The sequence below is a fragment of the Sinocyclocheilus grahami genome, unplaced genomic scaffold (assembly GCF_001515645.1).
Source record: "Sinocyclocheilus grahami isolate Dianchi unplaced genomic scaffold, SAMN03320097.WGS_v1.1 scaffold467.1, whole genome shotgun sequence".
Classification (NCBI taxonomy): Eukaryota; Metazoa; Chordata; class Actinopteri; order Cypriniformes; family Cyprinidae; genus Sinocyclocheilus; species Sinocyclocheilus grahami.
The window spans coordinates 357,666-384,048 of record NW_015505646.1 but is presented as its reverse complement, the minus strand read 5'-3'; the positions used below and the strand labels follow the sequence as shown (position 1 = coordinate 384,048).

At 39.2% G+C, this 26,383-nt stretch overlaps 1 protein-coding gene across 1 annotated transcript in view; it reads left to right on the top strand.

Annotated features, from left to right (window-relative positions):
- Positions 1-3,230: 3,230 nt before the first annotated feature.
- LOC107553257 (eukaryotic translation initiation factor 4 gamma 1-like) overlaps positions 3,231-26,383 on the top strand; it is a gene marked incomplete at its 3' end in the record, with an annotated part of 49,426 nt that continues 26,273 nt past the window's right edge. Inside the window, exons 1-14 of the mRNA XM_016235430.1 lie at positions 3,231-3,659; positions 14,798-14,877; positions 15,598-15,716; positions 15,805-15,888; positions 16,009-16,041; positions 17,117-17,137; positions 17,657-17,833; positions 17,922-18,006; positions 19,117-19,227; positions 20,226-20,377; positions 20,452-20,544; positions 23,460-23,538; positions 24,496-25,275; positions 25,362-25,450. Of these exons, the coding sequence (XP_016090916.1) occupies positions 15,642-15,716; positions 15,805-15,888; positions 16,009-16,041; positions 17,117-17,137; positions 17,657-17,833; positions 17,922-18,006; positions 19,117-19,227; positions 20,226-20,377; positions 20,452-20,544; positions 23,460-23,538; positions 24,496-25,275; positions 25,362-25,450 (1,779 nt within the window). The remainder of the gene's footprint in view (positions 3,660-14,797; positions 14,878-15,597; positions 15,717-15,804; positions 15,889-16,008; positions 16,042-17,116; positions 17,138-17,656; positions 17,834-17,921; positions 18,007-19,116; positions 19,228-20,225; positions 20,378-20,451; positions 20,545-23,459; positions 23,539-24,495; positions 25,276-25,361; positions 25,451-26,383) is intronic.

The following is a 26,383-nucleotide window of genomic DNA, read 5'->3' as shown; positions in this document are numbered from 1 at the left end:
CTAGGAATTACACAAGCTTCAGTCTGGATCCAGCCCTTACTAAGATCTGAGAGGACCTCAGATGATGCCAACCCTGAATCAACATACAAAACTACCAAATTTTCCTATAAGTTTGATCACAACATATACTCATTGCTGTTAATTGGGTTCATGTTTGAATACATGTCATTAACTAATTGCATGATTTTTTATATTTTTATTTCTGCCATACGGACATCACCTTGACATAGTCACCACTGATAAGCTTCTCCTAAATATAATGTAGAAAGTTTAATTTTCTGTGAAGCTGCTTTGCAACATTTGTGTTGTGAAAAGAGCTATACACGCACACACACAAAAAAGAAACATGCAGGTTTGTTTGTTCATTTATTTATGTTTAACTTTGAGTAATTTGGCCCTCCATAATAAAATGTGTAGTTCAACATTATTAATTGTGGTAGTCCTTTTTTTTTTACCTTTGTGTCACATACAAATTAATAGCACATTACATATTATATTATATATACAATATATATATTATATGTTGAAAGACTGTGTTTACAAAACTTGCAAAACCAATTATTGTTTTAGCTATCAGAGGTAAGAAGAACCACAAAAGTATCGGCAGATCTAAATAATCAGATGTAGGGGCTATTCTTTATTTTTCTAATTCTTTATGTTTATGAGCTGTTTTTCAGAATGAAAATACTTACATTAATTTGAATTCTTAAAACTTAGAAATAGGAATTTAATATAAATTGACCAGAATCTGAAAAATACTTGGTATGAAGCAAAACAACACAAGCTTTTTCCCCCCACTGGACACATTTCTGTGAAATATTCAGCTAGTTATTTGGCTCTCAAGTTCAGACGAAAGTAGGCTAACAGTTCACATTTCAGGCATTTGTCATACTTCATGTCGTTTCTAATGTATATTTATTGTAGGGCTGTCAATCGATTAAAATGTTTTATCTAATTAAATACAGGGTGCTGAAACTAAATTTGGCTGTGAAAATACCCCCAAAAGATCATTTAAAGCTATTATTGTGTTAAATGTTTAGGCTACAATGGCCTAACATAAAGTATGGAACATAAAAGAAGATAATTTGAGAAATATCTCAGTATTTTTTGTTCATGCAAATGAAAGTCACTAGTGACCAAAACAGCTTAGTTACCAACAGTATTCAAAATACCTTCTTTTATGTTGTGCAAAAGAAAGTAAGTCATTCAGGTTTGAAAACATTTTTTTGGTGAACTATCCCTTTAATGTTTTTATTTATTAATAAATGAAATGATACTCTAAAGAATAAACTAAAACTACCAGCAGCTGGCGGTAAATGTCTAAATGAGTCGATTCGTTCAAATGGCTGATTCATTCAGGAATTAAGTAAACGACTCAATTTATGAATGGGCTTTTGAATCATTGGTCCACACGATTCGTTCAAAACGCGGATTCATTCAGAAACTAAACAATGCTGTGTTGCTCGGAGATGCACAACAGTTCTGCTGTGGCTTTTTACTTCTTATTTACTGAACTGTTGTATGAAATCACATTTGCACTGGTGTTCTTCGTGACAAAAACTGGTGATATTGCTCTGGTTGCTGGTGCGATATCATTTATCATACGATATAAATATGAGACAAATACTCATACAAGGGCATTTTATGCCCCAATATCTTGAATTTTAGGGCAGAACTGCATTTATGGAGTTGTTGCCCTGCATCATATTTGTCAACAGTCACCTGTATGGACTGTAAGATGACGTACAGGTTTGGGGGCGAGGCCAGTGAGTTAACTGCGTTAAAATATTTTAATCGTGTTATTTTTTCATAACCAATTAATTAAGTTAACGCGTTAAACTGACAGCCCTAATTTATTGTATTAACTGAAACATTTCATGATGCATTTCATCGGATCATCATATTTTGTTCGGTTCATTCCTCCATATTTTTATAGCTACGCCTCAGGTCAGCTATAAAGGCCCATGGAGTGCCATGGGGGGATCTGCTCCCCTCTCATGTGGTCATTGCTAGGTTTAACACTTTTCCTTCCAGACACTTGATTGGGCTGACATCTGTGGTTCTTTATCAAAAATCACTGGCTACTCCATACCAGTGAACACTTTGGTGTTATTACTGAATGACGACTCCATGTTGACGCTCCCTAATTGAACATAAAAATGTTTGACTTGCTGGTTTACATCTGCTAAAAAAAATGCTTGCGCAAAACTGGCTCCCATTTCACATGTTGAATATTTAGAAGTGGCTGATGCAGCTTTGAGACATTATAATGCTATAGTCATTCACGGCACAGGTGGATTTTGCACAAACTTCTACGTTGAAGACCAGGGGCCAGTTGCATAAACAGCCACTATGTTAAGACTGTGTCTTAAGAACTAGTTTGACCAACTAGTAGCTAGTCAAGAGGTAATCAGACTTACTTTTTGGATTCAAATTAGACCATTCTACCTTTTTATAACTGACTTTAAGAAGTTAAAAAAATTAATTAATAAGACTAGTCTAAGTGGTTTATGCAACCGGCCCCAGGACTATTGCGGCTGGGGAGATTTCTAAGCACATAACACAAATCAAAGACCCTTTGGCTAACTGCTAGTTGGTCAGACTAGTTCTTAAGTCACTGTCTAAACACAGAGGCTAAGTTTATGCAACTGGCCCCTGGACTCAGAGTGAACACAGCTGACTTCTCCTCTGTTCTCCCTCAACTCTGTGTGTATGTACCTTTGACATATAAGTCTGACATACCATAACACATGTGATCATTTGTGTGTGTGGTGTTTTTTTTTTTACCAGCTGCCTAATATGTGCCCTATTGAATAGAGATTGCAGGTTTAAGTGGGGTGGGAGAGGGATAAAATTAATTTTGTTTGCTTAACATTTTATGCTGTTTTTCATGTCATCTCATGCCATTTTACTTAAATGAACAATGGCCTATGGAATATCGTTTATTGTATATGTAGTATTTCGTGAAATAAATAAATGGATAGAAAGATAGATAGATAGATAGATTCAGTGCCGTATTGATTTATGCTCACGGTTCGTTTTACTGTATTCCGTGCTTTAATTTGAATTAAATACGTGTGTATTACATTGGGGGTTTTTCTGCATGCAAAGCTTTATAAATCAACGTTCATAATCTGAAGTCTGTGTAAGTGGAGGAGACTTTTATTATTGCTCCTTATTTCTACCCTTGGCAAATGACCCTGTCACACCCCGCTCAGGTTGATTAACCCGGAAGTACCCACGCGGCTCACAGAGCACTCCGTCCGGTTCTGCGGGCTCAAGGGGAGAAACGCCGAAGCACCATGGCTCTGTTCTAATCGCGTTTATTAAGAGAAGCGTGATCAATTTACCGGCAATCCGTCACCATCCGCGCCTTAACCATGGACCTCCAGTCAAGAGGCTTGTCCTGGGGGCATCAACTTTGTCAGTAGTAACATCTGGAAACTGTATTTATAATTTTCCCCCCCATACTGTCACTTTTTTTTGCCTTTGCACGATGGGATTTAAACCCAAAGTGTCAGCAGCTAGCAAACAATTCTCACTTGATTAACCCAAATATTCCTGTGGAAACCAAGACGGCCTCTGCTAGTAACGAAAAATAAAAACAAAAAACTTTCAAGAAACGCGTTGACGAAGTCTTGCCCTCAAGTTTTCCCCGGGTGAGTAATCCTACTGCCTATCCTATGCTAACTTTGATAGCCGCGTTTAAACCGATAATCGTAGGGGCCGAGCGGGCCTAGACTGATCCTCACGACGGGTTTAATGTTGGTGGGTGGTCACGTAGCAAACATTTTCTTCGTGAAACGATTTTCTTTGAACTTGTCACTGATTACTTTCCTAATTTCCCTCTCTGTTAACCCGGTTATGTGTTTCTGAGCCTTTATTTCCCAGCGCTTCGCTTTTTTTCAGTTTCACACACACACACATTGCTCATATTTCTGGGAGTCAGTCCTCTGAAATTTGGGGAACATACAAACTCGGCACAGTTTAGTCCCGTCCCGTTGAGGTTTTCATGGCTTATCGACTTTGGATGGCTTGTTCTCTGGTATTTTAGGAGCATTTTGTGACCGTTAAATGTCTCATGTGACGTATAGAAGGAATGTCGGCACGCGGATGTCAGAATAAGTTTGTGCGGTAACGTTACATGACGGAGATTTGTTTTTTCCTCGGCAAACTTAACTTTACCCATGTGTTACATACGATACTGTAAACGAACCGGTGCGTCGATCTCACTAACCGTCGGCTTTCACCATGTCATTGATTTGGGGGGGGGGGTAGCTAATAAGCTAGTGCGGTGAAATCGACACTTCCCCTCACGTTTACTGAGCGGGCCCGGTTTGATTTTATGGTTTTCTCCGATGGTTATCGAGGTGGGTTTTCGTCAGATGGCGTGTTGAGGTCGTTAAATCTTGGTTTGGGAATAAAACGATGCTGTTATGGTATTGAAAGTGGAGTGGATGTGAACGTGTCAGTGCCATATGGAGGCTAGCGCTGTTAGCTACTCCGGCAGAGCATCATGGCTGCGGTGTGACACGTCTGTAGAAGCCTCGCGCTGCTGGGAGCCTAGCGTGCAGAAAACTTAACATTTGGGAAATGTTACCGTAGTGGTTTCTTTTATCAGCTCTGCTTGTCTGTTCTGCAATGAGTATGTGAACAACGTATTTAAAACGAGTTTAAAACTATTTGGATGTTGGAGTTTCAGTATCTTGAGGATTTCATAATTGAATCAACCTGTTTGGTGAATTTTATTTCCTTGTGGCTCTGTCATATGAACCACCAATAGTGGATTTAGTTGCTTAAAGGGTGTAGTTAAACCCCCAAATGAACTTTTTTGTTGTTGTTGTTGTTGTGTATTTGACCACTTCTGTTGAAAACAATGTATTACAGATTGACAGTTTCAGTTACCATTCGCTTTCATTGTGTGGAAAAAGATGCAATGGAAGTGGATGGTGAATGTGTAACATCTTTTTTGTTATGCAAAAGAAAGTAATTTATGAGAACAACGTGAGGATGAGGAAATGGCAGTTTTCATTTTCCAATGTGAAGTATGGCTCTGACATTCATTCGTTTTTATCTGGTTTTATGTTTCTTGAAGTTTAGATTTTTTTGTCCAGGTATTTAGTCAGCAAATGTTTATCAAGTAGATTTTTTTTTATTTACTTATAAATGTAATGCATTTATTGTAAGAAAAGCTTTCCTCTTGGAAGCCCAAGGCATACTTTGTGTGTGTGTGTGTGTACAGTGTGCAGGATTTACATTTTGTCACCTGCACAAGTACATGCGTACATGACACTCACAGCCCGATTTTTCTAACAGTACGTACTCCGTATGTGCAGTTCGCACATGTTCATTGTATTTATTTATTTTTTGCGCTAATCAGATGGCAACTCTTCCCTGGGCCACAGTCAGAAAAAGAAATAGAGGGCACAGGATGGTGACTACAAACTACTACTGGAAACAATAAGCATAGACGCTCGTGTTTAAAGGGGTCATATGATGCGATTTCAAGTTTTCCTTTCTCTTTGGAGTGTTACAAGCTGATTGTGCATAGATAAGATCCCTGAAGTTGCAAAGACTAAAGTCTCAAAACCAAAGAGATATTCTTTATCAAAGACTCTGCCACGCCCCCCTAAACGGCTCGTTCTAACACGCCCCCACATATCTACCTCACTGTGTGGAAATATTTGCATAATGCGGCCCAAATGTGCACGCAAAGAAAGAAGGTGTGGTTTCAGTAAACGCAGTTAGTGTTGAAGCAGCCATGTCAGGGAGACACTGTGTGTTTCAGTGCGAAAGCAAAAGCACTTTATTTGGCCTTCCAGAAAGTAGATGCATTTAGGAATCTTTAAGATCACTTACAACAGAACAGCAATGCATTTTATGGACGACCTTTTCGTGAACCTAGGAGAGGAGGTAATTCTGACTTTGCTATGACAATCTGGCGCTTCTGAATCAGCTACTGTTTTGTTATTAGTTTAAGTATTTGCTATTGACTGTTCAAATGCGGAGTTTTGCGCATCGTGTGTGTGCGCGCGGGCGAGTGTGTGAGAGAGAGAGTGAGAGAGAGAGAGAGAGAGATAAAGCACGCAGGGCCTTCTACGCCATCAAACGGCAATGTCCTATAGAGATCCCTATTAGAATTTGGCTGAAAATATTAGAATCAGTAATTGAGCCCATTGCCCTCTATGGCAGTGAGGTGTGGGGTCCACTGACAAATCCCAATCAAGATTTCACCAAATGGGAAAAACATCCGATTGAGACCCACTACATGTTTAATACTTTTTATATATTATTATTATATTATTCTTTTTCTTTCTGTTAATACATGTGTACTATTTGTGAGCAGTCCAGCTGCAATTGCTTTGGCAATACAAATGTATAATTTTTGTGATGCTAATAAAGCACTCTTAAATTGAAATTGAAATTGAGAGAGAGAGAGAGAGAGAGAGGGGGGGGGTCACATCACAGTGGAGTCAGCTGTCTTAACCGTGGCTTGTGTACTGCAAACACATACCAGCTTCATCACTGTGTCTGCCACCCGACTCTCCCCTCTCGGGCTCTGTCTTTACATTCATTTTGACGAGTATATACATTTCCGACAAGTGCTTGAGGTGTTCGGCCAATCACAATGCACTGGGTCAGCTGGCCAATCAGAGCAGACTGCGCTTGTCGGAAGGAGGGACTTTGTAGAAAACGAAGCGTTTGAGAGAGGCGGGGCATATAGGACTTACAATAATGTAACTTATTTGAAAAATAATGTGTTTTTTTAACATTAAAGCATGTCAACATATTCTGTTACACCAAATACACAAAATAATGATCTTTAAAAAAGCATCATATGACCCCTTTAAAAGCACTTGTGTAAAGGGGTTGAGAGATTCCCACAATCCTAGTTTAAATGATTACAAATAATTTTCTGTAGTGCTCATATTTTGGAGAGAAATAGCACAGATACTGGACTAGGGTTGTGACGGTGAGGAAATTTTCCCACCGGTTAATCGACGTGTGACAACACCGATAATACCGGTATCACCGTGGGGGCAGGGGCGTTCCCTCTTTTCCACGCTTTCCTTCGCTTTTAAATGGCTTGTAAAAGCGGAGTATGCATTAGCGAATTAGCGGCAATTCGGCGTCAATTGCTTGAATGCAGCAAAATACAACATCAAACTTGCTTTAGCCTATATATAAAACAGAACTTTTATTAACTAAACGAATAAAAATACACCATGCTATAGGGCAGGCTATGGCTAATATAAAATAACAAATAACTTGCATAGTTTAAATAGGTATACAAAACTGGAAATAAGTAAACGTATAATATATAACCAAATAAAATAAGAAACGTAGAACGTTTATTAGCAAAACGAATAAGAAAGATTGGAGGCACGGCATACACCTTGATGTTAAAATAAATAAATGACACAAAGTTTAAATAAAGTAAAAATCAGCAAACAATGTGGAACCAATTAAATAAGAAACCAATGTTAAAAAAACTTCCAAAATCTCCTTAGATAAACGGCAAAAGTCAACAGGCTTTTCAAAATCCAAAATACTTCCAAACAGGTGCTTTTGCATTTCGTTTCAAAACTAAATCATCCGGCATTGTCTTGTCTGTCTCAGTTTTTAATTGTAGTATCTGTTCTTTTACTGAACTAAATGATTTTTATTACTATAAAAAAATCTAAACGATGGTGGAGGTCGGTGCCGTGGTGGGCAAGTGACGTAACCGGTGTTGCGGCTTAACGGTATCACCGTCAGCACCGTCTATCGCCGCAAGCCTACACTGGACATGGATGAAAAGTTCACAAATATGTTGAGCACCTGTGTTCGAGCATGCCGTCAAATGGAATATACTTTGATAGGCTGATCGTGCAACCGTGTGCGTACCTGTAAAAAAAAAAAAGTATACTTTGAGCCTAAGTGGCCTCAAATTTAGGAATGTACTTTACGATTGTGTGCGCTGTACAAGCCAGTGGCTTTTGTGTGAGTGTGTAATGGGTATCTTGCCAGTTCTCCCAAATGCATTGATTATAACTCCACAACTCGTTCCTGGTGTTCCCTCCCCCCACCACCCCACAAACACTTCATCTGGATGTCACGGATGGCTGGGCATCGGGCTGTATTGAACACACGCTTGGCCTACCCTCCCCCCTCATGCCATAAACATCCCATGTTTAGCTCGTTCATCTCTAGGTTGTCTACGTCCTACTTTGGGTTACACATGACACAAATGCCTTTCGGACCTGTTGTCCTGCTTTTCCCTTTTGAGTAAGAAATTCATAAATGCAGTTTTGCCTTGGTGGTCTGTCAGAGACTTTCGTGTTCCTTCTGTCGGAAGCACATTCCCCATGTGCTTCAGTTCCCCAGCATCGCTCATCCTCCACCGTCTGCCCTCTCCCAGAAAGTCAGTGCTTTTTGAGAGGGTGTTTATTGCTTGCCATCTGTCGGGATCAAAAATGCAGAGCTGGATCACAGGGTCACAGGGGGCAGACAGACACGCCCAGAATGTAGAGCCTACATCTCTATAACCTCTGGTCTGAGCTTTCCAGCTGCTCTCCTGCGGCTTCCCCATCCTTTCTCAGCTGAGATGTGAGATTGTGTTAAATACCCAGTCTGGCTCTGTGTGTTTGAGATCTTAAGGGTGTGGTCTTATCTCAGTTGACACTAGAAGACCCCCACCCGTTCTTTACTTGCTCGCAGAGAGCATTCATTCAGGCCTTTCTGGGAGTGTAATCAAGTACACAGTGTACGTTGCTGCAGCATAATTGGTGTGTCTTCGTTTTCCCATCTTTGCTGCAGTCATGTTTGATATTCAGATGTTTGTCACTGATGGAACCTGGTCCCTTGTTGTTGTCGCAGCTGGAACTTTAAAGGGGTCATATGATGCTTTTTTAAAGATCATTATTTTGTGTATTTGAAATAAATGTAGAATTTATATATCTCTGTGTGTGGAACTGATAATGATTCTTTCACAATCTACTAGATACAGACTACTTCATTATAAAGAAAAATAAAATAAACAAATATGAAAAAATATAGGCCTATGTATATTTATAATCTATGACAAAAATGTATCATAAACTAGGTTAGTGGATAATTCGGCAGCAAAAGTTATTCTAGAAAAATCAGTGCACAATAATTTTAGAAATCCAAACATTTAGTGAAAAACAATATTTTGTGGGGAACAAATAAAAGTGTTGCACTATATGGTAAAATGTTACACATTGCTATTTGTATTATTATAAAATCCATTCATTAAAAACATTCATGAATGTATTTATATACAAGTATATAATATCAAATTAAAATGCATTTCTTTTAAATGTATAGCATATTTTTAATAAGACAACAACATATGATAGATACGATAGGACAAAACAAATACAGTGCAGCACGAACTATTTTTATACAGTCAACCCTCAACGGGACACCTTGGCAATTGAATCGCCATTGACTAGTATATTTTTTTGTTTACTCGCCAGACAGAAATACTACACTAATATATATATATATATATATATATATATATACATATATTATGTTTGTAAAATGGTACAGCTTTTTAAATATCTGAAAGTACACTCTTAATATCAGTCAGTCAAGCATTGTAATATGATAATCAAGTATTATTTAATAATAGAAGTTTAGTAATTAGAATTAAAACTTGGTAACCATGAACTTAGCTGGTGCTTTTTTTTGGTCATTCAGTGTTCCTGTATAAAAAAAACGTAACAATATAAAAACGCACTAAGGATTAATGAGCTAACAAATTCAAAATCACACACTGCTCTTGAGTGAAGGACTTTGTAGCTTTAATAAAAAACAAAAAAAGTTTAATTCTTACAGCGAAGACTAGGCATGGGCCGGTATGACGGTATCACATTATTGTCGTTACAGCTGGAAAATGTGTTATTTTTAAATGACTGGGTAAAAACAATAATTTTTCACAATATATCTTGTTTTTGAGCAACATACAGAATATTAGGGACAGTAGAATTTGTTCATTTTTTTCTTTGATTTGTTTCCTAAAAAGAAGAAAAATAAAGACGAGTCGGCTGCCTCCCCCTAATTATCAGCATCACCCCGTCCCTTAATCGCCGCCCTTTGCCAGGCTCCCGACATGAGTGGGTGCGTGAGAGAGGAGGGGTGCTGAAATAGCCAGGGTTGGTGGCGTGTGATGGGGCACACCTGAACCGAATGGAGCCTCATCACTGCCGCTGTTTAAATGCTGAGCGCGCCTCTCTTCGGGAGACCGGTCTCTTCCCCGTGCATGCACGCTGGTGTTCTCGTGGGTCCAGGAAGGGTGCGTAGAGGGAGTCTGGGTGCTGCCAGAGTCGCGAGCTGCCGGACGAGAACCGCACCCGTTACACGGCCGTTGGGCCAGGATGCCGGGCCGTCTAGTCTCTTTGCGTGCCGTGGGCAATGAGAAGGATGCAGCTGCTAGAAGAAGCCGCCGCCCCTCGCGCCCCGGACCGGAGAGGGGAGCGCGTGCGGCCGCCAGACTCCGTCCCTTACCTGGACCCTTCCTTCCTGACCACTGCCCTTCCCTTCACGAACCCCGCAGCACGACGAGGACAACAGATCCCCCGTTTATTTTGGACACTTGATTCCCTTTTTTTGGACACTGTTTATCTTCTGTTAATAAAAGCCTCTCTGAGGCCTGATGCCACATCCACTGTGTCTGTCGTTTCCTTGGTTACCGCTGTAAACAAAGCAGCACTGCGCTGAAACACTGCTGTAATATGAACTATACAGAGACGAGATGAAAAGAAAATACCACGTAAACGTTTCTGAAGACAGTCAGTTCCCCTCAGAAACACATTCATATAAACCCCCAAATCAATATTTAGGATTTTCTTCCAATAGTTCGTGCATCATGAACAGTGAGTGATCTGCCTGCTACAGTATTTTTCTCTGTGCATCTCTGGCCTGTGTTAACAGGCGTTTACAGACTTCATATTTTCACATAAATAACATTTTGGAAAATGATTGCATTGCAATGCAGTTTGTGCAAGTCCAGAACGGAGACGAGTTGCAATAAGACAAAAAACGTCCGGTTGCTGATCGCGTAAGTTCCAGGGACAGCTCCTTATTTCGGCCATCCTACACAGTACACACGTGACTGACCGCTCGCTCGCACCAACAGGAGGAGGAGGGTCGTGTTACTCTCTACACTGCACTCAACCTGAGGGATTCCTACACTTTCAGTCTTTGAGGAGACATGAAAAACGGCGCATACTGCAGGAACGGTATACCAGAAAATATTAGTGGTTTTGAAACCGTGAATTTTTCAAATCGCGGTATACCTTGAAACCGGTAATCGGCCCATGTCTAGTGAATACTATGCGGTTTTATTTTACATTTGATTATTAATTTCTGTAGTAGGCTGTAAAGTGCTTGAGACTAAATTAAAGCACAGTTCGTTTCATTTATATCTTTTATTCTATTGCATTTGTCCTTTGCTTTTTTTTATTACTGACAGTATAATTATTTTCAATAATTGAGGACTTTTTGTTTGAAATTCTGCTGGTCTCTACAGTGTAGATGTCATAGCAACCTTATTTACAGGAAATGTATATTTGATATGTATCACTATCTTTACATAAATGACTCTTACAAAGTTTTGGTCATATGGCCCCCTCATAATCGTGTTAATCGTGATTACAGTATTGGCCAAATCGGGATTATGATTTTGCCATAATCGAGCAGCCCTAGTTTGCCATGTTCTGACCATAAAGAATAGTTGAAAACCACAATTAACCATCAGGTCTCATTTATAAACACTGCACACGCACAAAATGGGCATAGAAATTGTACGCAATTTTCCACACACACATCGGGATTTATAAAAAATAAACTTGCCGTAAATATGTACGCACCGTACGGACATTCTAGACCATGCGTACACACTCTTTTTCCTGGAGTGAGAAAAGTAATGAAGTAAACAACGATTTTAAAATCTGCTTTTATTTTGATATACACATTTACATGAAATATTCCACTCTCATTAATAGAGATAAGCACTGAAATTACGTAAAGTTATTACACAGAAGTTAAACAAAAATGATATAAATTTAGACATATTTAGTGGATGCGCTTGATCACTCTTCCTGTGGCATGCTGTTTTAATGATGGCGAGGAGTGCGATGTCTGTCTGATCTTATGTTATGAGAAAATATTTTAGTGAGAACTATGATCAGTGATGCGCACTTCGATATTATGGTGGACACTGAAGTGAAGGCATCTCCACAATATTATGGAAAATACAACTGTATTTGAAGGATACAACTTGAATAAAATGGTAATTTGCATGTTTTCTTTTTAAAATAGGCTACTTTGTCAGTGACGTGCCGTGTCAGACAATTCTATTTACACTGCAATAAATATAGGCTAAAAATAGCTAAAAGATGTTCACCTTATCAGCAAAACTGCATAAATTAAATTTGATTTGTTTAAAACCACTGAAATACTATTCGGCCAGTTGAAAAGAATGAGATCAACTCTATTCTAAAATATTTATCTGAGAACTATTTTGAACAGTTTTGTTTTTATGGATTTTGATATATTTATGCTAAAACAAGGATACTGGATGATTTTTAGCAATAAAAATTGTGTATGGCATTTATAGTGCGTATCTCATATTTCCTTAATGTCTTGTACCTTTAATGGTGTTAAATATGGTGTCACGTGTATGGGAATATGCATGGAAATTATATGCAAATGAGGTTATGCATAGTAAAACTAGGCGTTATAAGCTCCATATATGGTGATTTCAGGGAGGAGTCGGGGTGGAGATGCACTGTACGCACAATCTTCCCCTGACTGGGATTTATAAAGGGATTTTTGCGCAGGTTCTGGCATATGCACGTTTTAATAAATCTGAAAACTTTTGTGCGTACGCAAAATCTAGCTTTTGTGCATACGCACACTTTTAGGATGAAATCTATGGAGAGTTTTATAAATGAGACCCCAGGTTTTTATGACTTTCACATTGGAGCAAAAATACTTTTATTGTGATAATTATCGATATTGACTGATATGAAAAAAAAAATATCAAGATCATTTTCTGGCCATATCGCCCAGCCCTACTGACCTGCCCACAAACACTTCCGTTAGTTAGTGTGTTTACATCATGTGGAGAAGACGCTGTGTTCTGCGTGGTGAAAGCAATTTTTTTGTTTTCATTGCCGAAAGATGATGATGATGATGTGAAGACATCACGCAAAGTACCACATACAAAGTTTAAATTTACCACTGAGAAAAGTCCTAATCTAGTCGTGCTTGCGATGGAGTTTCTGTTTGAGCGACTGCATCGGTATCATCCTCAGACTCAGGCTTGAATTATAAAGGTAATATCGATGTCTATTTTTGTAAGATTATAACATCTTTGTTTACAATTAACCCTCCAGAGCAAAAAAAAAAATTGTTAATGGGTGTTTTGTTTCCGACAACTGACCAATCACAACAGACGTGGCCAGCTGACCAATCAGAGCAGAGTAGGCTATGAAAGGGAGGAGTTTACAGACCTTAAGCTCAGAACTGCTTCGAACGAATCATTTTGAAATCATTGAAAAATTATTCTAATATTAAATGTATATTCTGAGAAAATGACTGTTTTCTGATCTTAGATGCATTTAAACCTGTTGTAGGGGACTCCAACACAATATTAGGACACTTTAAAATACCATATTACCTGCTCTTTAAGTATGTGTTCTGAGTTTGTCACACCACAGAAAAATGTATTAACCACTCAGCCAAATTTGAATGATAAAAAAATCTGCTAAGTACATAAAGTAAGTTATCAAAATCTCAATAAAGTATCCTCTGCTCTCAAACGTTGGGGGCTCGAAAGCAGCGGAGCTTTTTTTATGCCACAGTCGACCACTTCCACTCCTTCCGGTCGTGCGTATGTGGGGATAAAAAAGTAGCGCTGTTTTATCATACTAGATACGTTTGAAAGTTCTGTTATAATGCTACTCTGTGCAGTCGTCACCTGTCTAATAAAATGGATAACCTATTAAATCGTCTTTGGTGTTTCCATGTTTTCTACAAAACAAAACCGGAAATCGAGGGTTATGACGTCATTGGCAGGCGACACAATAACACTATGGACACGCTCCGTGTTTAAACGTTCTTTGAAACATTTGGGGTAATGCAAGTACACAAAGTCAGCAAAATATATAACACTGTTCTAGTGGTTTTTGGATATTTTAATAAAAACATCTTACATATTGTGCCTCTAACTGTCAACTACCACTACAGCCTGAATGGACGCTATTAGAGTAAATTTAGTAGAGTTACTGTGGACTACCTACTATAATTATAACATAAGAGCACAAGTTAACTTACACTCATTGGTGGGCACGTACTGCCGATGATGGCACCAAATGTCACAAAATGAATCCCCCTCTTTTTGATAAAATCATTAGGAAATTTAAATAGGGGCACGTAGCTGTTTTGTAAGTTATCACAACCAGGTAATACACATTTCCGTGATGAAGGCATAGCTAGCTAGCTAGCAAACTGTAGGCTGTAGTAACTAATGTTACTGACAGTAACTCGCGATTGAGCGAGTGAAATGATGCAAATGTACTCTAGTTATAGTGTTAGGGGAGGGGCCATGCTCGGTGGCTCCGGTGCGTCATCGACAGTTATTATAGTGTTAAGGGAGGGGCCATGATCGGTGGCTACAGTGCGTCATCGAGCCACTGTTTTAGCACCGCCCAAAAAAATCCTGAACACCATGAAATTTTCTCCAGTGCAATAGCAAATTAATTTCCTCTTTATTTCTCTCCAGGGTGAATTGCTAACACACTACACAAGAACTCTCACTGAGGGCTTGTCGATACCCCAGAGATTCATAATACTAATTTAGAGGTATGATTTTCACAAAATATTATTTAAAACACGTATTATTGTGTATTTTTTACTTGCATGGCTGTTAAAAAATTTATTTTGATAAGTTGGCAATGGAAAGCCCAACCTGTCTATATTGCTTTAAAACATGGTTGGTTGTATCTAGGACTGTGCAATATATTGAAATTATCGAAATATCGCAAATGTACATATCGCAATATGCATATCACTACAGCTTGCAATATTTGGGGCCATGAACAAAAGACAAAGAGAAAATCACTCACTGCTCTTCCCGAAATAACTTCTGTAGCTTAAATTAGAATCAGTGCATATTGAATTCAAAGAGTAAATACTAAGCAGTGTTTTATTTTTCCTTTTTATTATTCAGTTCCTAAACTCATGTTAAAATGACTTTTATGTTATGCTAGAGTAAAACACTGTTCACTTTCAGAAGTTGTTGTAGGGGTGCTTTCTTATTAGAATCAGAATGAGTTTTATTCACCACTTAAGTGTGCGCAAACAGGAACTCTTGGTACATGCATACAAATAACCATATATATATGACAAGATAGTTATAGAAGTTCACAGAACTGACTCAGCAACAGCTTAGTAAAACTGTTTCAACTGAGCATGTGGCACTTTAAGCATTATCATATCGCATATCGCATTTTTCTTCAATATCGCACAGCACTAGTTGTATCTGATTATCACTCATGAAATCATGTTTTCCTGATTCACTAGTTTGGCAGGCAAGTGTGAGGCCCCCTCATGCAGAACCGCAGGAAATGAATAAACCACCTCAGCCTATAACAGGACCCCCTGCCGTTCCCCACCCCGCCCAATCGCCAGGACTGACACAGGTGAAAGCGGAATCAGAGAAGCTTATGGTTTTGATCAGGATTATATGAGTGTCCTTTAACATTATCAGGGTTTCCATTTGTTCTACAGGCTGCCTATCCCCCAGGTCAGCCTCCCTCGGTTGTTTTTCCCGGGCCATCTCCACAAATGAACACTGCACCGCAACCCAGACAGGTACACTATCTTCAAGCTATGACGGTGTGTTTTTGTTTTTGTGTTTTTTTTTGGCTTAGCTAGATGTCCTAATTCCTGCTTGTGTTTGAGAAAAACTGCTACTCTTTACTTTCCTCCCAGTTTGCTCCAGGGCCTCGTGCTTTACACCAACAGGTACTACCAATTTTCATAAACTGGAGCCTGCTTGATTTCTGAAGTCTTCTGTCTGTACACCCCCTCCCCCCCCACCCACCACCAAAACTAGTCTATAATAAACTACAGGTTCTCTTGCATTTAGGTGCTGCTCTTGCTAGTCTTTGTGTATTCATTACCATTGTCAGTAGGGTTGGGAATCCATATGTTTAATGAATCATGTTCAGATTCAATTTAAAGCACACGTTTCACACAAAGCACTAAAAATGTTTAACTTTTTATTGCAACAAACCTGTTCCCGATGTATCTTGATAAGTAACCACTCCATTTAAGTCTCCTGTAGAGTTTTAGCATTTATTTTATTAAAATGTTTCTTGATTTCTTTTGAGTTAGAATTGATGAAAGTAATGACATGAACCCCATAATATGTCTCTGGCCTATTCAGTGTCTTTAGACAGTTTCAAACTGCTCAGTCTTTCTGATTCTTTGAAAATAACTTGCACAAAGGAGTAATTTACTGGTTGTACTTATGCCTTTGTTGCATGCAACCAATAGCTACTTTTACATTCAACCAAATAATCCGTTGAAGACTCACCAGTAGTTGGATTGATGGCTGAATCTGACTGAAAAGCCTTCTTATAAACACCTCAAGCCAAATAAAATTTTAGTCAGCTTGAAATGATTGGTGTAGACCTGGAATAACCTGATCAATGTGAAAAAAATTAAAAATGTAAACGCTTCCCAAAATGTTTATTTACATCTTACAAACTGGTCAGACTGAATATGTTTGAGAAATGTTAACAGAACTGAACTTTCTAAATCATGTAATGAACAAATTCCCAACCCTAATTGTCAGAGGCTGCATGTGTTTTAATAGCTGTTTTGAGTCTTATCCTTTCACCATGGCCAACTTGTTCTCTGTGTGCCACTGATCTTTGTTGTACTTGCGCTGTATTTCTCAGGCTGTTCTTAACTGTGCATGTTGGAAGCTTGCTTTCACTGCTGATGGCTAACGTTTACTGCTGCTGCTTGTTGTCTGTTTCTCTCTCACACCTTCTCTCCACTCTATTTCTTCTGCTATTTTGTGTGGCTGAAGGGTGGATTCAGGTCACTGCAGGTAACTGGCCCTCTCATCTCCCTCTGTCCACAGCCAATGTAATCAGACTGTCCAGACATTTAAAGAAAAAGCAAGTTACCACTTATACTGATAAATTGTGTACAGTAAGACTAGAAATTTGTGTTAAGAAAATGGGGTAATTTTGATTTCATGTTGAGAAGGACCACAAAGGAAAATAGGTTATTGATCATTCTTGGTGTGAACTGGTGGCAAGTTAGGAAAATTTGTGGTCTCAGGCTTTAAGCATTCAAGAATGAATGTGGGTATCAGGATGTTGTACTTCAGCTCTTCTGTTGGTAATTATGTTAGTGTCAAATATACTGATCTTAAAATATAGTCTACACTAGTTTTCTAAGATCATGTGACATTGAAGACTGCAGTAATGACTGCTGAAAATTTGATCCTGCGTTTGTATGTTTATGAATGGATGTGGATGAAGTAACATTACAGAAGTAACAGAAAATTTGAAGTTTGGTCTTGTGTGGCTTGTTTTCTGAATCGGTCTCATTTCCCCAACAGCCGTATTACCCTAACCGGCCCAACATGCAAGGCAGTGCCCCTCGGGTCCCACCCAGCAGCACCCCCCGGTCTGTTGCACCCACTCATGTCTACCAACCTACCTCACAGGTTATGATGATTCCCCAGCAACCGTTGTCATTCGCCAACACTCACTCAACCATTTTCCTGCATGGACAGGTAACACCTATTGTTCTTTGAACAGCTATGTTGTGCACTTTTTGTGAGGCTGTTTGTGCATCTAACAACCTTTTGTTTTCTGTTGTAGTACCGGCCCCCCTACATGCCCCCAACGCAGCAGTACTCTGCAGGCTTTTACCCTGGAAGCAGTCCAGCTGAATACGGTACATATGGTAAGAGGCTCTGCTCTGGGCCTCCCCTGCTTGTTTGAACCACCCAACCCTGTTTTTTTTCTTACTTGTATATCTTGCTGTTTTCATTCAAAAGTGGTCTTACACCAGTCTGTAGAGCACATCGGATTCCTGATGAATCTTTAAATGTTCAGGAAACATTTTTGTAGATCTGTTGTTGTGGTGCCAAAATTACACTTGATACAAGTTACATGACTCTATAAGTGCCTTTTTCTTAATGTATCTGTATTTTTTCTTGTATTTTAAAGTTTTTTTTTTTCTTTTTTTTTTCCAGTAAAGAGAATGATGATAATGTGCAGTTATATTAGCAAAATAATTTTGGTCCTTTGTCAATAATGTGTGGTGTATGAAGCATTCATTACACAGAGGTCACTTTCAAACCAAGCAGCTTTCTGTTTGAACTTTAATCTATTGTGAAATCTGCATGGGAAGATCTATTGCCCTCACATGAAATTCAAGATTACATTAATTACTACTGAAATGACTGCATTACACCCTCAAAAATTTGCTGAACAACAGTAACTGGTGTGTGACAGCCCTTTAACAATGGGGAAAAAGCTGGCTGTAGAGTTTTATTCCAATCTCTCCCAGTGGGCATTTATGCTGCGGCGCCCGGGGAGCAGTTGGGGGTTCGGTGCCTTGCTCAAGGGCACCTCAGTCGTGGTATTGAGGGTGGAAGAGAGCGCTGTACATTCACTCCCCCCCCATCTACAATCCCTGCCAGTACGAGACTCGAACCTGCAACCTTTGGGTTACGAGTCCGACTCTGTAACCATTAGGCCACGACTTCCCCAAATAGGAAGTCGAAGTTGGAATATAAAATTGTGTATGTACCTGTGTATGTTTTGGATAGATTTTGTAACTTCACCTTAGAAGACTTATGTTATATCAGTAATATACATTAAATAATATCCCTGTCATAACTAACCACTAAGCGCCTAGTTCTACCCTCTGCTCAGATTATTGGCTCACTAACCATGTTCAGCACTTATATCTGTTGCTTGTTGTTTTCTCTTACTCACTCTCGACCTTTGTCTCTTTCTCTGTCTTTTCTTGCTTTTCTCTCTTCCCTTCTCTTTTGGCTGAGTTCAGATCCCTCTCTGGCAGGGAGGGAGAGGCAGGGGGGTGGGGGGAGAGGTGTGGGTAGAGAGAACGGACGTCTCTCGCTGCACGGAGCTCCTCTCACCTCCCAGCGCTATCCTGGTGAGTCTGAAGCGCAGGGCTGTTTCTGTTACACCTCTTGTCTGTGTCTTGGCCTGGCTGGTTGTGTTTTAACACCGCAGGTAACATGTAACCTTTGATGTAATGCTACTTCAACTTCTGACTCCCAAGTCCTAGACAAAAAAAAACAACTGCAAACATTCTGGGATGTTAAAAGGACAGTTATCGAATACAATTTAAATTCACGTCTCTCACACTTAAATGCCCTTTGTATGGAATATATACGCTCCCTTCAAACTGGAATCATGGAGGAATATCTGGTAATGTCCACTTCGCAGGGCACTTGCAGTCAAATATAACAAACGTATGAAGCAATAAGGGAAACATACAAAATGTGCAGAGCGGGGGTACGCGAGGACTGGAATTGAGAACCGCTGTTCTAGACATGCCAAAATTTGAGGCTACAGCACAGCAGCTCTTCTTGGGTTTTCTCTGATGCACTAACTCTGCAGCAGCACTTCTTCTCCGTCGTCTCGTCTGATGCACTCACTCAACCAAGCGTTCTAACCACAACCTCGCCCCACCCCATCCCCCAACCATTCGAATTTCTGTAGGCGGGAATTATTTGTAATGAAATTCTAATGAGCCGCTTTGTGATATCACAAAGCCCGGAAAACAAACGCTGTAGTCCCAACGAGCCGTTCGTTGTAGTTCTTGAAAAGGGATTTAAAAAAAACTAAATCTCCCATTGGAGTGGATTTTGAGATTTGTAACTTTCTAGATCTTTTTAATGCCCAAACATACACGCTACACACTGACTAAAATTAAGAAAGTGAAAAAGCATAATAGGACCCCTTTAAGAGATTTATGACAAGATTTATATGAATTATTGTTTTCCCCAAAGCATCGAGAAGTGCTTTTGGTGGGCGGGAGAATACTTTGCATGTGTCCCCCTCCCATTAAAGCTGGTTGTCTCTTATTTTGTGGTCTAATCTTCTCTCTCTTTTTTTTATTTATTTTTTTTATTTTGTGATGTCTAGCAGCTACCTATTATCCTGCAGCACAGCAGTACCCAACTCCAGTGTCCGCCACACCTGTCATGATGACTCCCGCTCCGCAGCAACCAGCTCCACCTCCACAGCAAGCTCCGCCTCAGCAGTCAGGACAAGTTAAACTGAGAGAGCGCAAACAGGTGGGTGGGAACAACATTTGGTGTGTTTTCATTTTGATCCATTTGTCTGTGACTTACCAGTTGTTTCCTTACAGATCAGAATACGTGACCCCAACCAGGGTGGACGTGACATCACTGAAGAGATCATGTCTGGTGGGAGAACAACCTCCACACCTACTCCTCCACAGGTTTGTTGATAGCTTCATGTGTTTATAATGACATGAGCATGGCAAAAAGGACATGCTAGAGCTGAACTATTTTGGAATTTTTTTTTTTACCAATATTGCGATTTAATATGCAATTATTTTTTTTAAAGCTCTTTGTTCTGTATTATTCAACAAAGACAAGCTATAAATCATTGTATGGTATGACTAGGGATATGCCGGTATCAAATTTTCATGTTGAGATTAATTGCTAATGCTTTTATCACGGTATACGGTATATCACGATATTTAAATTTAGTTTTAAAAAAATGCTGTCATAATACAGTATAACAGGTTTAATAACTTTTTTCTTATAACAAAAATAACTGAACATTTAAATGCAATAAAGCAATACAGAAAAATGTATAAAGTAGGTAGGTATCACTTTACAATAAGACCTCATTAGTTAACCTTAGAGCTGTAGTCAAGTCCAGCTTTGTCGAGTCCAAGACCAGGACTAGTGAAGACCGAGTCCAAAGAGGTTCGAGTCCAAGTCAAGTCCAAGTCCAAAAGTTTCGAGTCCAAGTCAAGACTGAGTCCAAATGAGAGGGGAAAAAAGGATCCTCTTCAAGACCACAAACTTAACTATTGATAATGTATGTGATGCGAGAGACATCATATCTCCTATTCTAAGAAAATAATTTTACATTATTATTTGTAATGATCAAAATGCATGTGCAAAGTAACAACCGAGACCGGACCGGGACCGGACTCGAGTACTACAGCCTTAGTTAACCTTAGTTAATGCATTAACATTCACAATGAGCAATAGCTACATTTGCTACAGAAGTTATTTATCTTTGTAAAAAATAAAAATACAAGTCTTAGTTCATGTTAGCTCACTAAATAACACAGTTGCAACTTTCGATTTTAACAACGTGTTATTAAATATTGGAATACCTAAGATTAATGAATGTTCAAAATTTTTTTGAATTAACTAATGAAGCCCTAATGTAAAGTGTGACTGAACAATAAAGAATCAAATCACTTTCAAACAATATCTAGGGCATGTTGTAGTCCAGATTAAAATGTGAAAAAAAGTTTGAAAATAAATAGCCTATTATGTCTAAATATTTAAGTATTTGGCGCTGTGATGAACATCATAGCAAATACACAAATCTCAATGGCTGTTTAAATCATTTAAACATTATTCAGAAACAAAGTAGTGCAGCTGCTTTGTTTACAGGGTTTCCGGGGTAGTGGCTGCATTTCTGCAGTTTAGCGCCATCTGCTGTCAGAGAGTGAAAGTGTGCTTTCATCCAGAGCGTCTCTCGCATGTTCCGCTATGCGCTTCTCGCTATGCGTCTTTCAAGCAGCATACAGCGGGGTTGTGCATTTTGACCAGTTGATGGGGAAAGTATTCTTAAAATGCATTCAAAATTCAGAATAATTTGTAATATATAATTATTCATGGTATTTAGAAGTGCCCACGATGACAATATCGTGCATATTCATTACCGTGATATATCGCATTACCGAATACCGGCACATGTCTAAGAATGACCAACACATTATTAGATGGATTAAACATAAATGTTCTTTTCTCCAGGCCAGGCCTGTATGTTATGATGAAATTAGGTGATGCATGAATTGATATGAATGACAATTTTGTTTAACAACTACAATCACAGTAGTATATTGACTGATTTGTTGAACTTCCAACCTTGTAAGCATGTTATAATTGACAACATAAAGCACTGACAAATAAGCCTGGTGTAAACATTAAAATGAAAGTCAGTAACAAATCACACAAACTAAAGTAGATTGCAGAAATATAAAAACAAATCTGTTGCTTTACCACACTACTTTAGGTCATTCAATGTCACTGTAATAAACATGTAAACGTGGACTGCATTAAACACTATCTGTTAACTTTAAACCAGTGGTTCTCAAACTTTTTTGGTCGCGCTCACTTCTTTAAACCTATAAAAAAAATCAGTTTTTCTGCTGATGGCCTGCGCTCGACTGCGTCTTTCAAGCAGCATACAGCGGGGTTGTGCATTTTGACCAGTTGATGGGGAAAGTATTCTTAAAATGCATTCAAAATTCAGAATAATTTGTAATATATAATTATTCATGGTATTTAGAAGTGCCCACGATGACAATATCGTGCATATTCATTACCGTGATATATCGCATTACCGAATACCGGCACATGTCTAAGAATGACCAACACATTATTAGATGGATTAAACATAAATGTTCTTTTCTCCAGGCCAGGCCTGTATGTTATGATGAAATTAGGTGATGCATGAATTGATATGAATGACAATTTTGTTTAACAACTACAATCACAGTAGTATATTGACTGATTTGTTGAACTTCCAACCTTGTAAGCATGTTATAATTGACAACATAAAGCACTGACAAATAAGCCTGGTGTAAACATTAAAATGAAAGTCAGTAACAAATCACACAAACTAAAGTAGATTGCAGAAATATAAAAACAAATCTGTTGCTTTACCACACTACTTTAGGTAATTCAATGTCACTGTAATAAACATGTAAACGTGGACTGCATTAAACACTATCTGTTAACTTTAAACCAGTGGTTCTCAAACTTTTTTGGTCGCGCTCACTACTTTAAACCTATAAAAAAAATCAGTTTTTCTGCTGATGGCCTGCGCTCGACTTGAAGCAGCGCTGCTTAGATCGATCGGTGTGTGTCATCAAAGTACTGTGAGAGCTATAAGAGAGCGCGGACGTCTCCTCATGCTTTCTCTTGCCGTACTTTGATGTCATACACCGATCGATCTTCAAGTCGAACACACCTCTTTACTCTCGCGTGTCATGTGACCGAGTGTAATCGCAGCCTCTGCGATTGAAAAATTGCGTTTTTTCATATCGCTAATGCAATTAATCGTTCAGCCCTAATGCTGCTTTTAACGGATTGTTCTTAGATTGCTGGTCCAGAGGTGGCAGGTCCTGTCCAGACCAATGGTGAAAGTGTTTCGGCTGTTGCTGCTGTGATCAAAGCTGGTGAGTGGGCTTTCTTGAAAATACCTAAACAGGTTTTTGACGTTGAAGTCTGAGTTCCCACTGTCCTGGAAAATGTGGAAATAATCAGGGAGTTTCAAAAGTTATTTCCATGGCTCAAAATGTCATTGGGAAAAAAAAATGTTGGCACCAAAAGTTTCAAAAGAGTTATCAAATCACAAACAATGTGAACCTGAAGTGATGTTAGCAAGAAATGCATTTTATTTGGTCCAGTAGTACTTTTAAGCAGATTCTTATACTTAATTTTGCTCCGATATTTTTTGAAGGGTTTCATTTTTTTTCTTAAGATGAAAATTAACATGCTTTGGTGTTATCTGATTTTATGCCACTTCTTACTGAAGACTCTGATCAAAAACAGCTCAAAGGCTGTCTTTTTGTGCTTCCTTTTGTTGCAGTAAGCTTGACCAGAATTCAGCACTCAGTACCTTCATTGTGTATTTTATATTTTTATTCTGTTGTATTCATTTGCCCACCATCCTACAAATTCAGAGAGATGTCACGTCATGCATAACGATTGCTGTTTAAATTCAATCAATAAGTGGTGTCACTTCAGTGTACTCATTCATTCTGTAAGTAATATGTATATGTAGCTAGTGTTATATTGTAAGGCTTAATGTTTAAAACCACTCAAACACCAAGTTGGAGGTTAACCTTTTAAGGTTATTTATACTAATTTCTAAGGATGTTCTTATCAGAAATTCTAATTAAGTTTTGTCTTTAGAACAATCTTAAGAAAATAATATTTTAGAATGATCTTGTTTTAGGATTAAAAAATTCAAAAGTTAGAAAATGAGAAGGAAAATATCTAACAGCAAAGAAGAATTTCATTCTAAGAATGTTTTGTGAGTCCGGCCCCAGGAATGTTAAAACAGCAGGTGGAATATTTTTTTTGATTGCGCTTATTTTATGTTTGTCCTCTTTCCTGTCCTTGATCCTCAGATGATCAAGCGAAGTCCATGGCTCCTCCTGCAGCTGTGTCCACCCCTCCTCCATCAAAGACGCCAGAGCAAGCCCCTCTTGCACCTTCAGCCACTGACTCTGAACCTGTGTCAGAGGTCAGACCTGCTTCACCTGTGAGCAAGATTCCCATTCCTCCAGGAGAGGACCCTGCGATATCCCCTGCACTCCCACCAACTCCTCCTCCCACAAACAATCCACAACTTTCAAAGCCTCAAACTGGTGACAGTGTGGATGCTCCAGTACTCCCCGATGCCCCAGTTCAAAAGAAGGAGCCTGAGGACGCCCCACCAGTAGAGCAGACTTCTACTGGGGTTGCACAAGAGGAGTCAGAGGTAGCCAAAGAGAAAGAGCCAGAACCTGTGGCTGAACCTGTGGTCGAAACAGAGGCCGCATCTGACACATCTAGCCCGGCTGCTGTCATCTCCACCCCTGTGGAGCCTCCTCCTGCTGTAGCCAATGATGGTGACGTTGCTTCCAAGGACACCGCACCTGTAACCACAGTGACACCTGTTCCAGAACCAGTCGTTGATGAGCCAAAGGAACAGCCTTTGCTTAACGGTTTGCCTGAGGACTCTGCAGAGGCTCCAGTAGTGAAGCCAGAGAGCTCCACTAATCCAGTTGCTGAACAAGAAGTTCCTCAGGTCCAACAGAGCTGCCTTATGGCCGTGGAAGCACCTGTAGAGGAAGCAGAGGAGCAGAAAGCAGAGGAGACACCTGCCCCTGTAACAGTCTGCCCTGTTGAGGAAATGACTATGCAAGGTGGGGAAATAAGTTCTTGAGAAAAACTTAGCGTATTGGTTTCTCTCCTTCAAGATGAAGTTTGACTTTGGTTTCTCTTTTCCTAGCTGCCGTGACAACAGTGCCAAAGAAGAAAAAGAAGATCAAGGATCTGAATAAGAAAGATGTCGGAGATGTCCTAGATGCCTTCAAAGAGGTTTGTAGTAATACGACACATTTTGGCTTTATTACAGTAGGACTTCTGTGACTGTTATGAAGAGTTCAGTTGTGCATTTATAACAGGGTGTCCGCGGGTCCTTAAAAAGTCTTAAATAACGATTTCCTAATATAAGGCCTTAAAAAGTCTTAAATTCGGATTCGATGGATATTAAATATTTTTGCTTTCATTACCGCTAAAATATCTTCAGTCCGACAGACCTAATGACTTTACAATCATTGGCCAGACCGAAGATGTTTTCTTCCCGCGGTAAGTTACTGCGTCATCAGAGAGAACAGAATACAAGCTCGCACTGAGGCTCACTCTGTTTGTCTCGAGACTTCAGAACAAATGAGCGTGACAGCACACACATACTCAGAAGAAACGCACTGAGGTAAAAATTCTAAATGTTTAGTTTATTCATAACATGCTATAGTTAAATAACACCATGACAAGTGAGCCATTTTACTCAATATTCTCACGACGCAAAAAATAAACAAACATTCAAAACATCTACAGAGTTGCATGCATTACGTGAAGTCTAGTGCGCGTGCGCATTTTCTACAGAGTTGCATGCATTACGTGAAGTCTAGTGCGCGTGCGCATTTTGAGTGCGCTCTGCCTGATCACTGCATGATTCAGTCTATTAAAATACATTCAGAATGATCACACATTCAAGACATGGGGGCAGAAAATGTGTATATTTATACTCAAGTTCACACGGAAGAGTGCCTTTTTTTAGAAACTTATAGAAAAATGGCTTTATAAACGTAAAATGCCCATAAAAGGTAAAGATCTATTTAAACTTATCTGACCACCACACAGAATATGAAGAATATCAAAAACTTTAGGAATCAGCTGTCCACGAAAGTCCTTAAGATACCAGCATGATAACACACTCAATCAGTTGAATGAATGACTCAATACTCACTC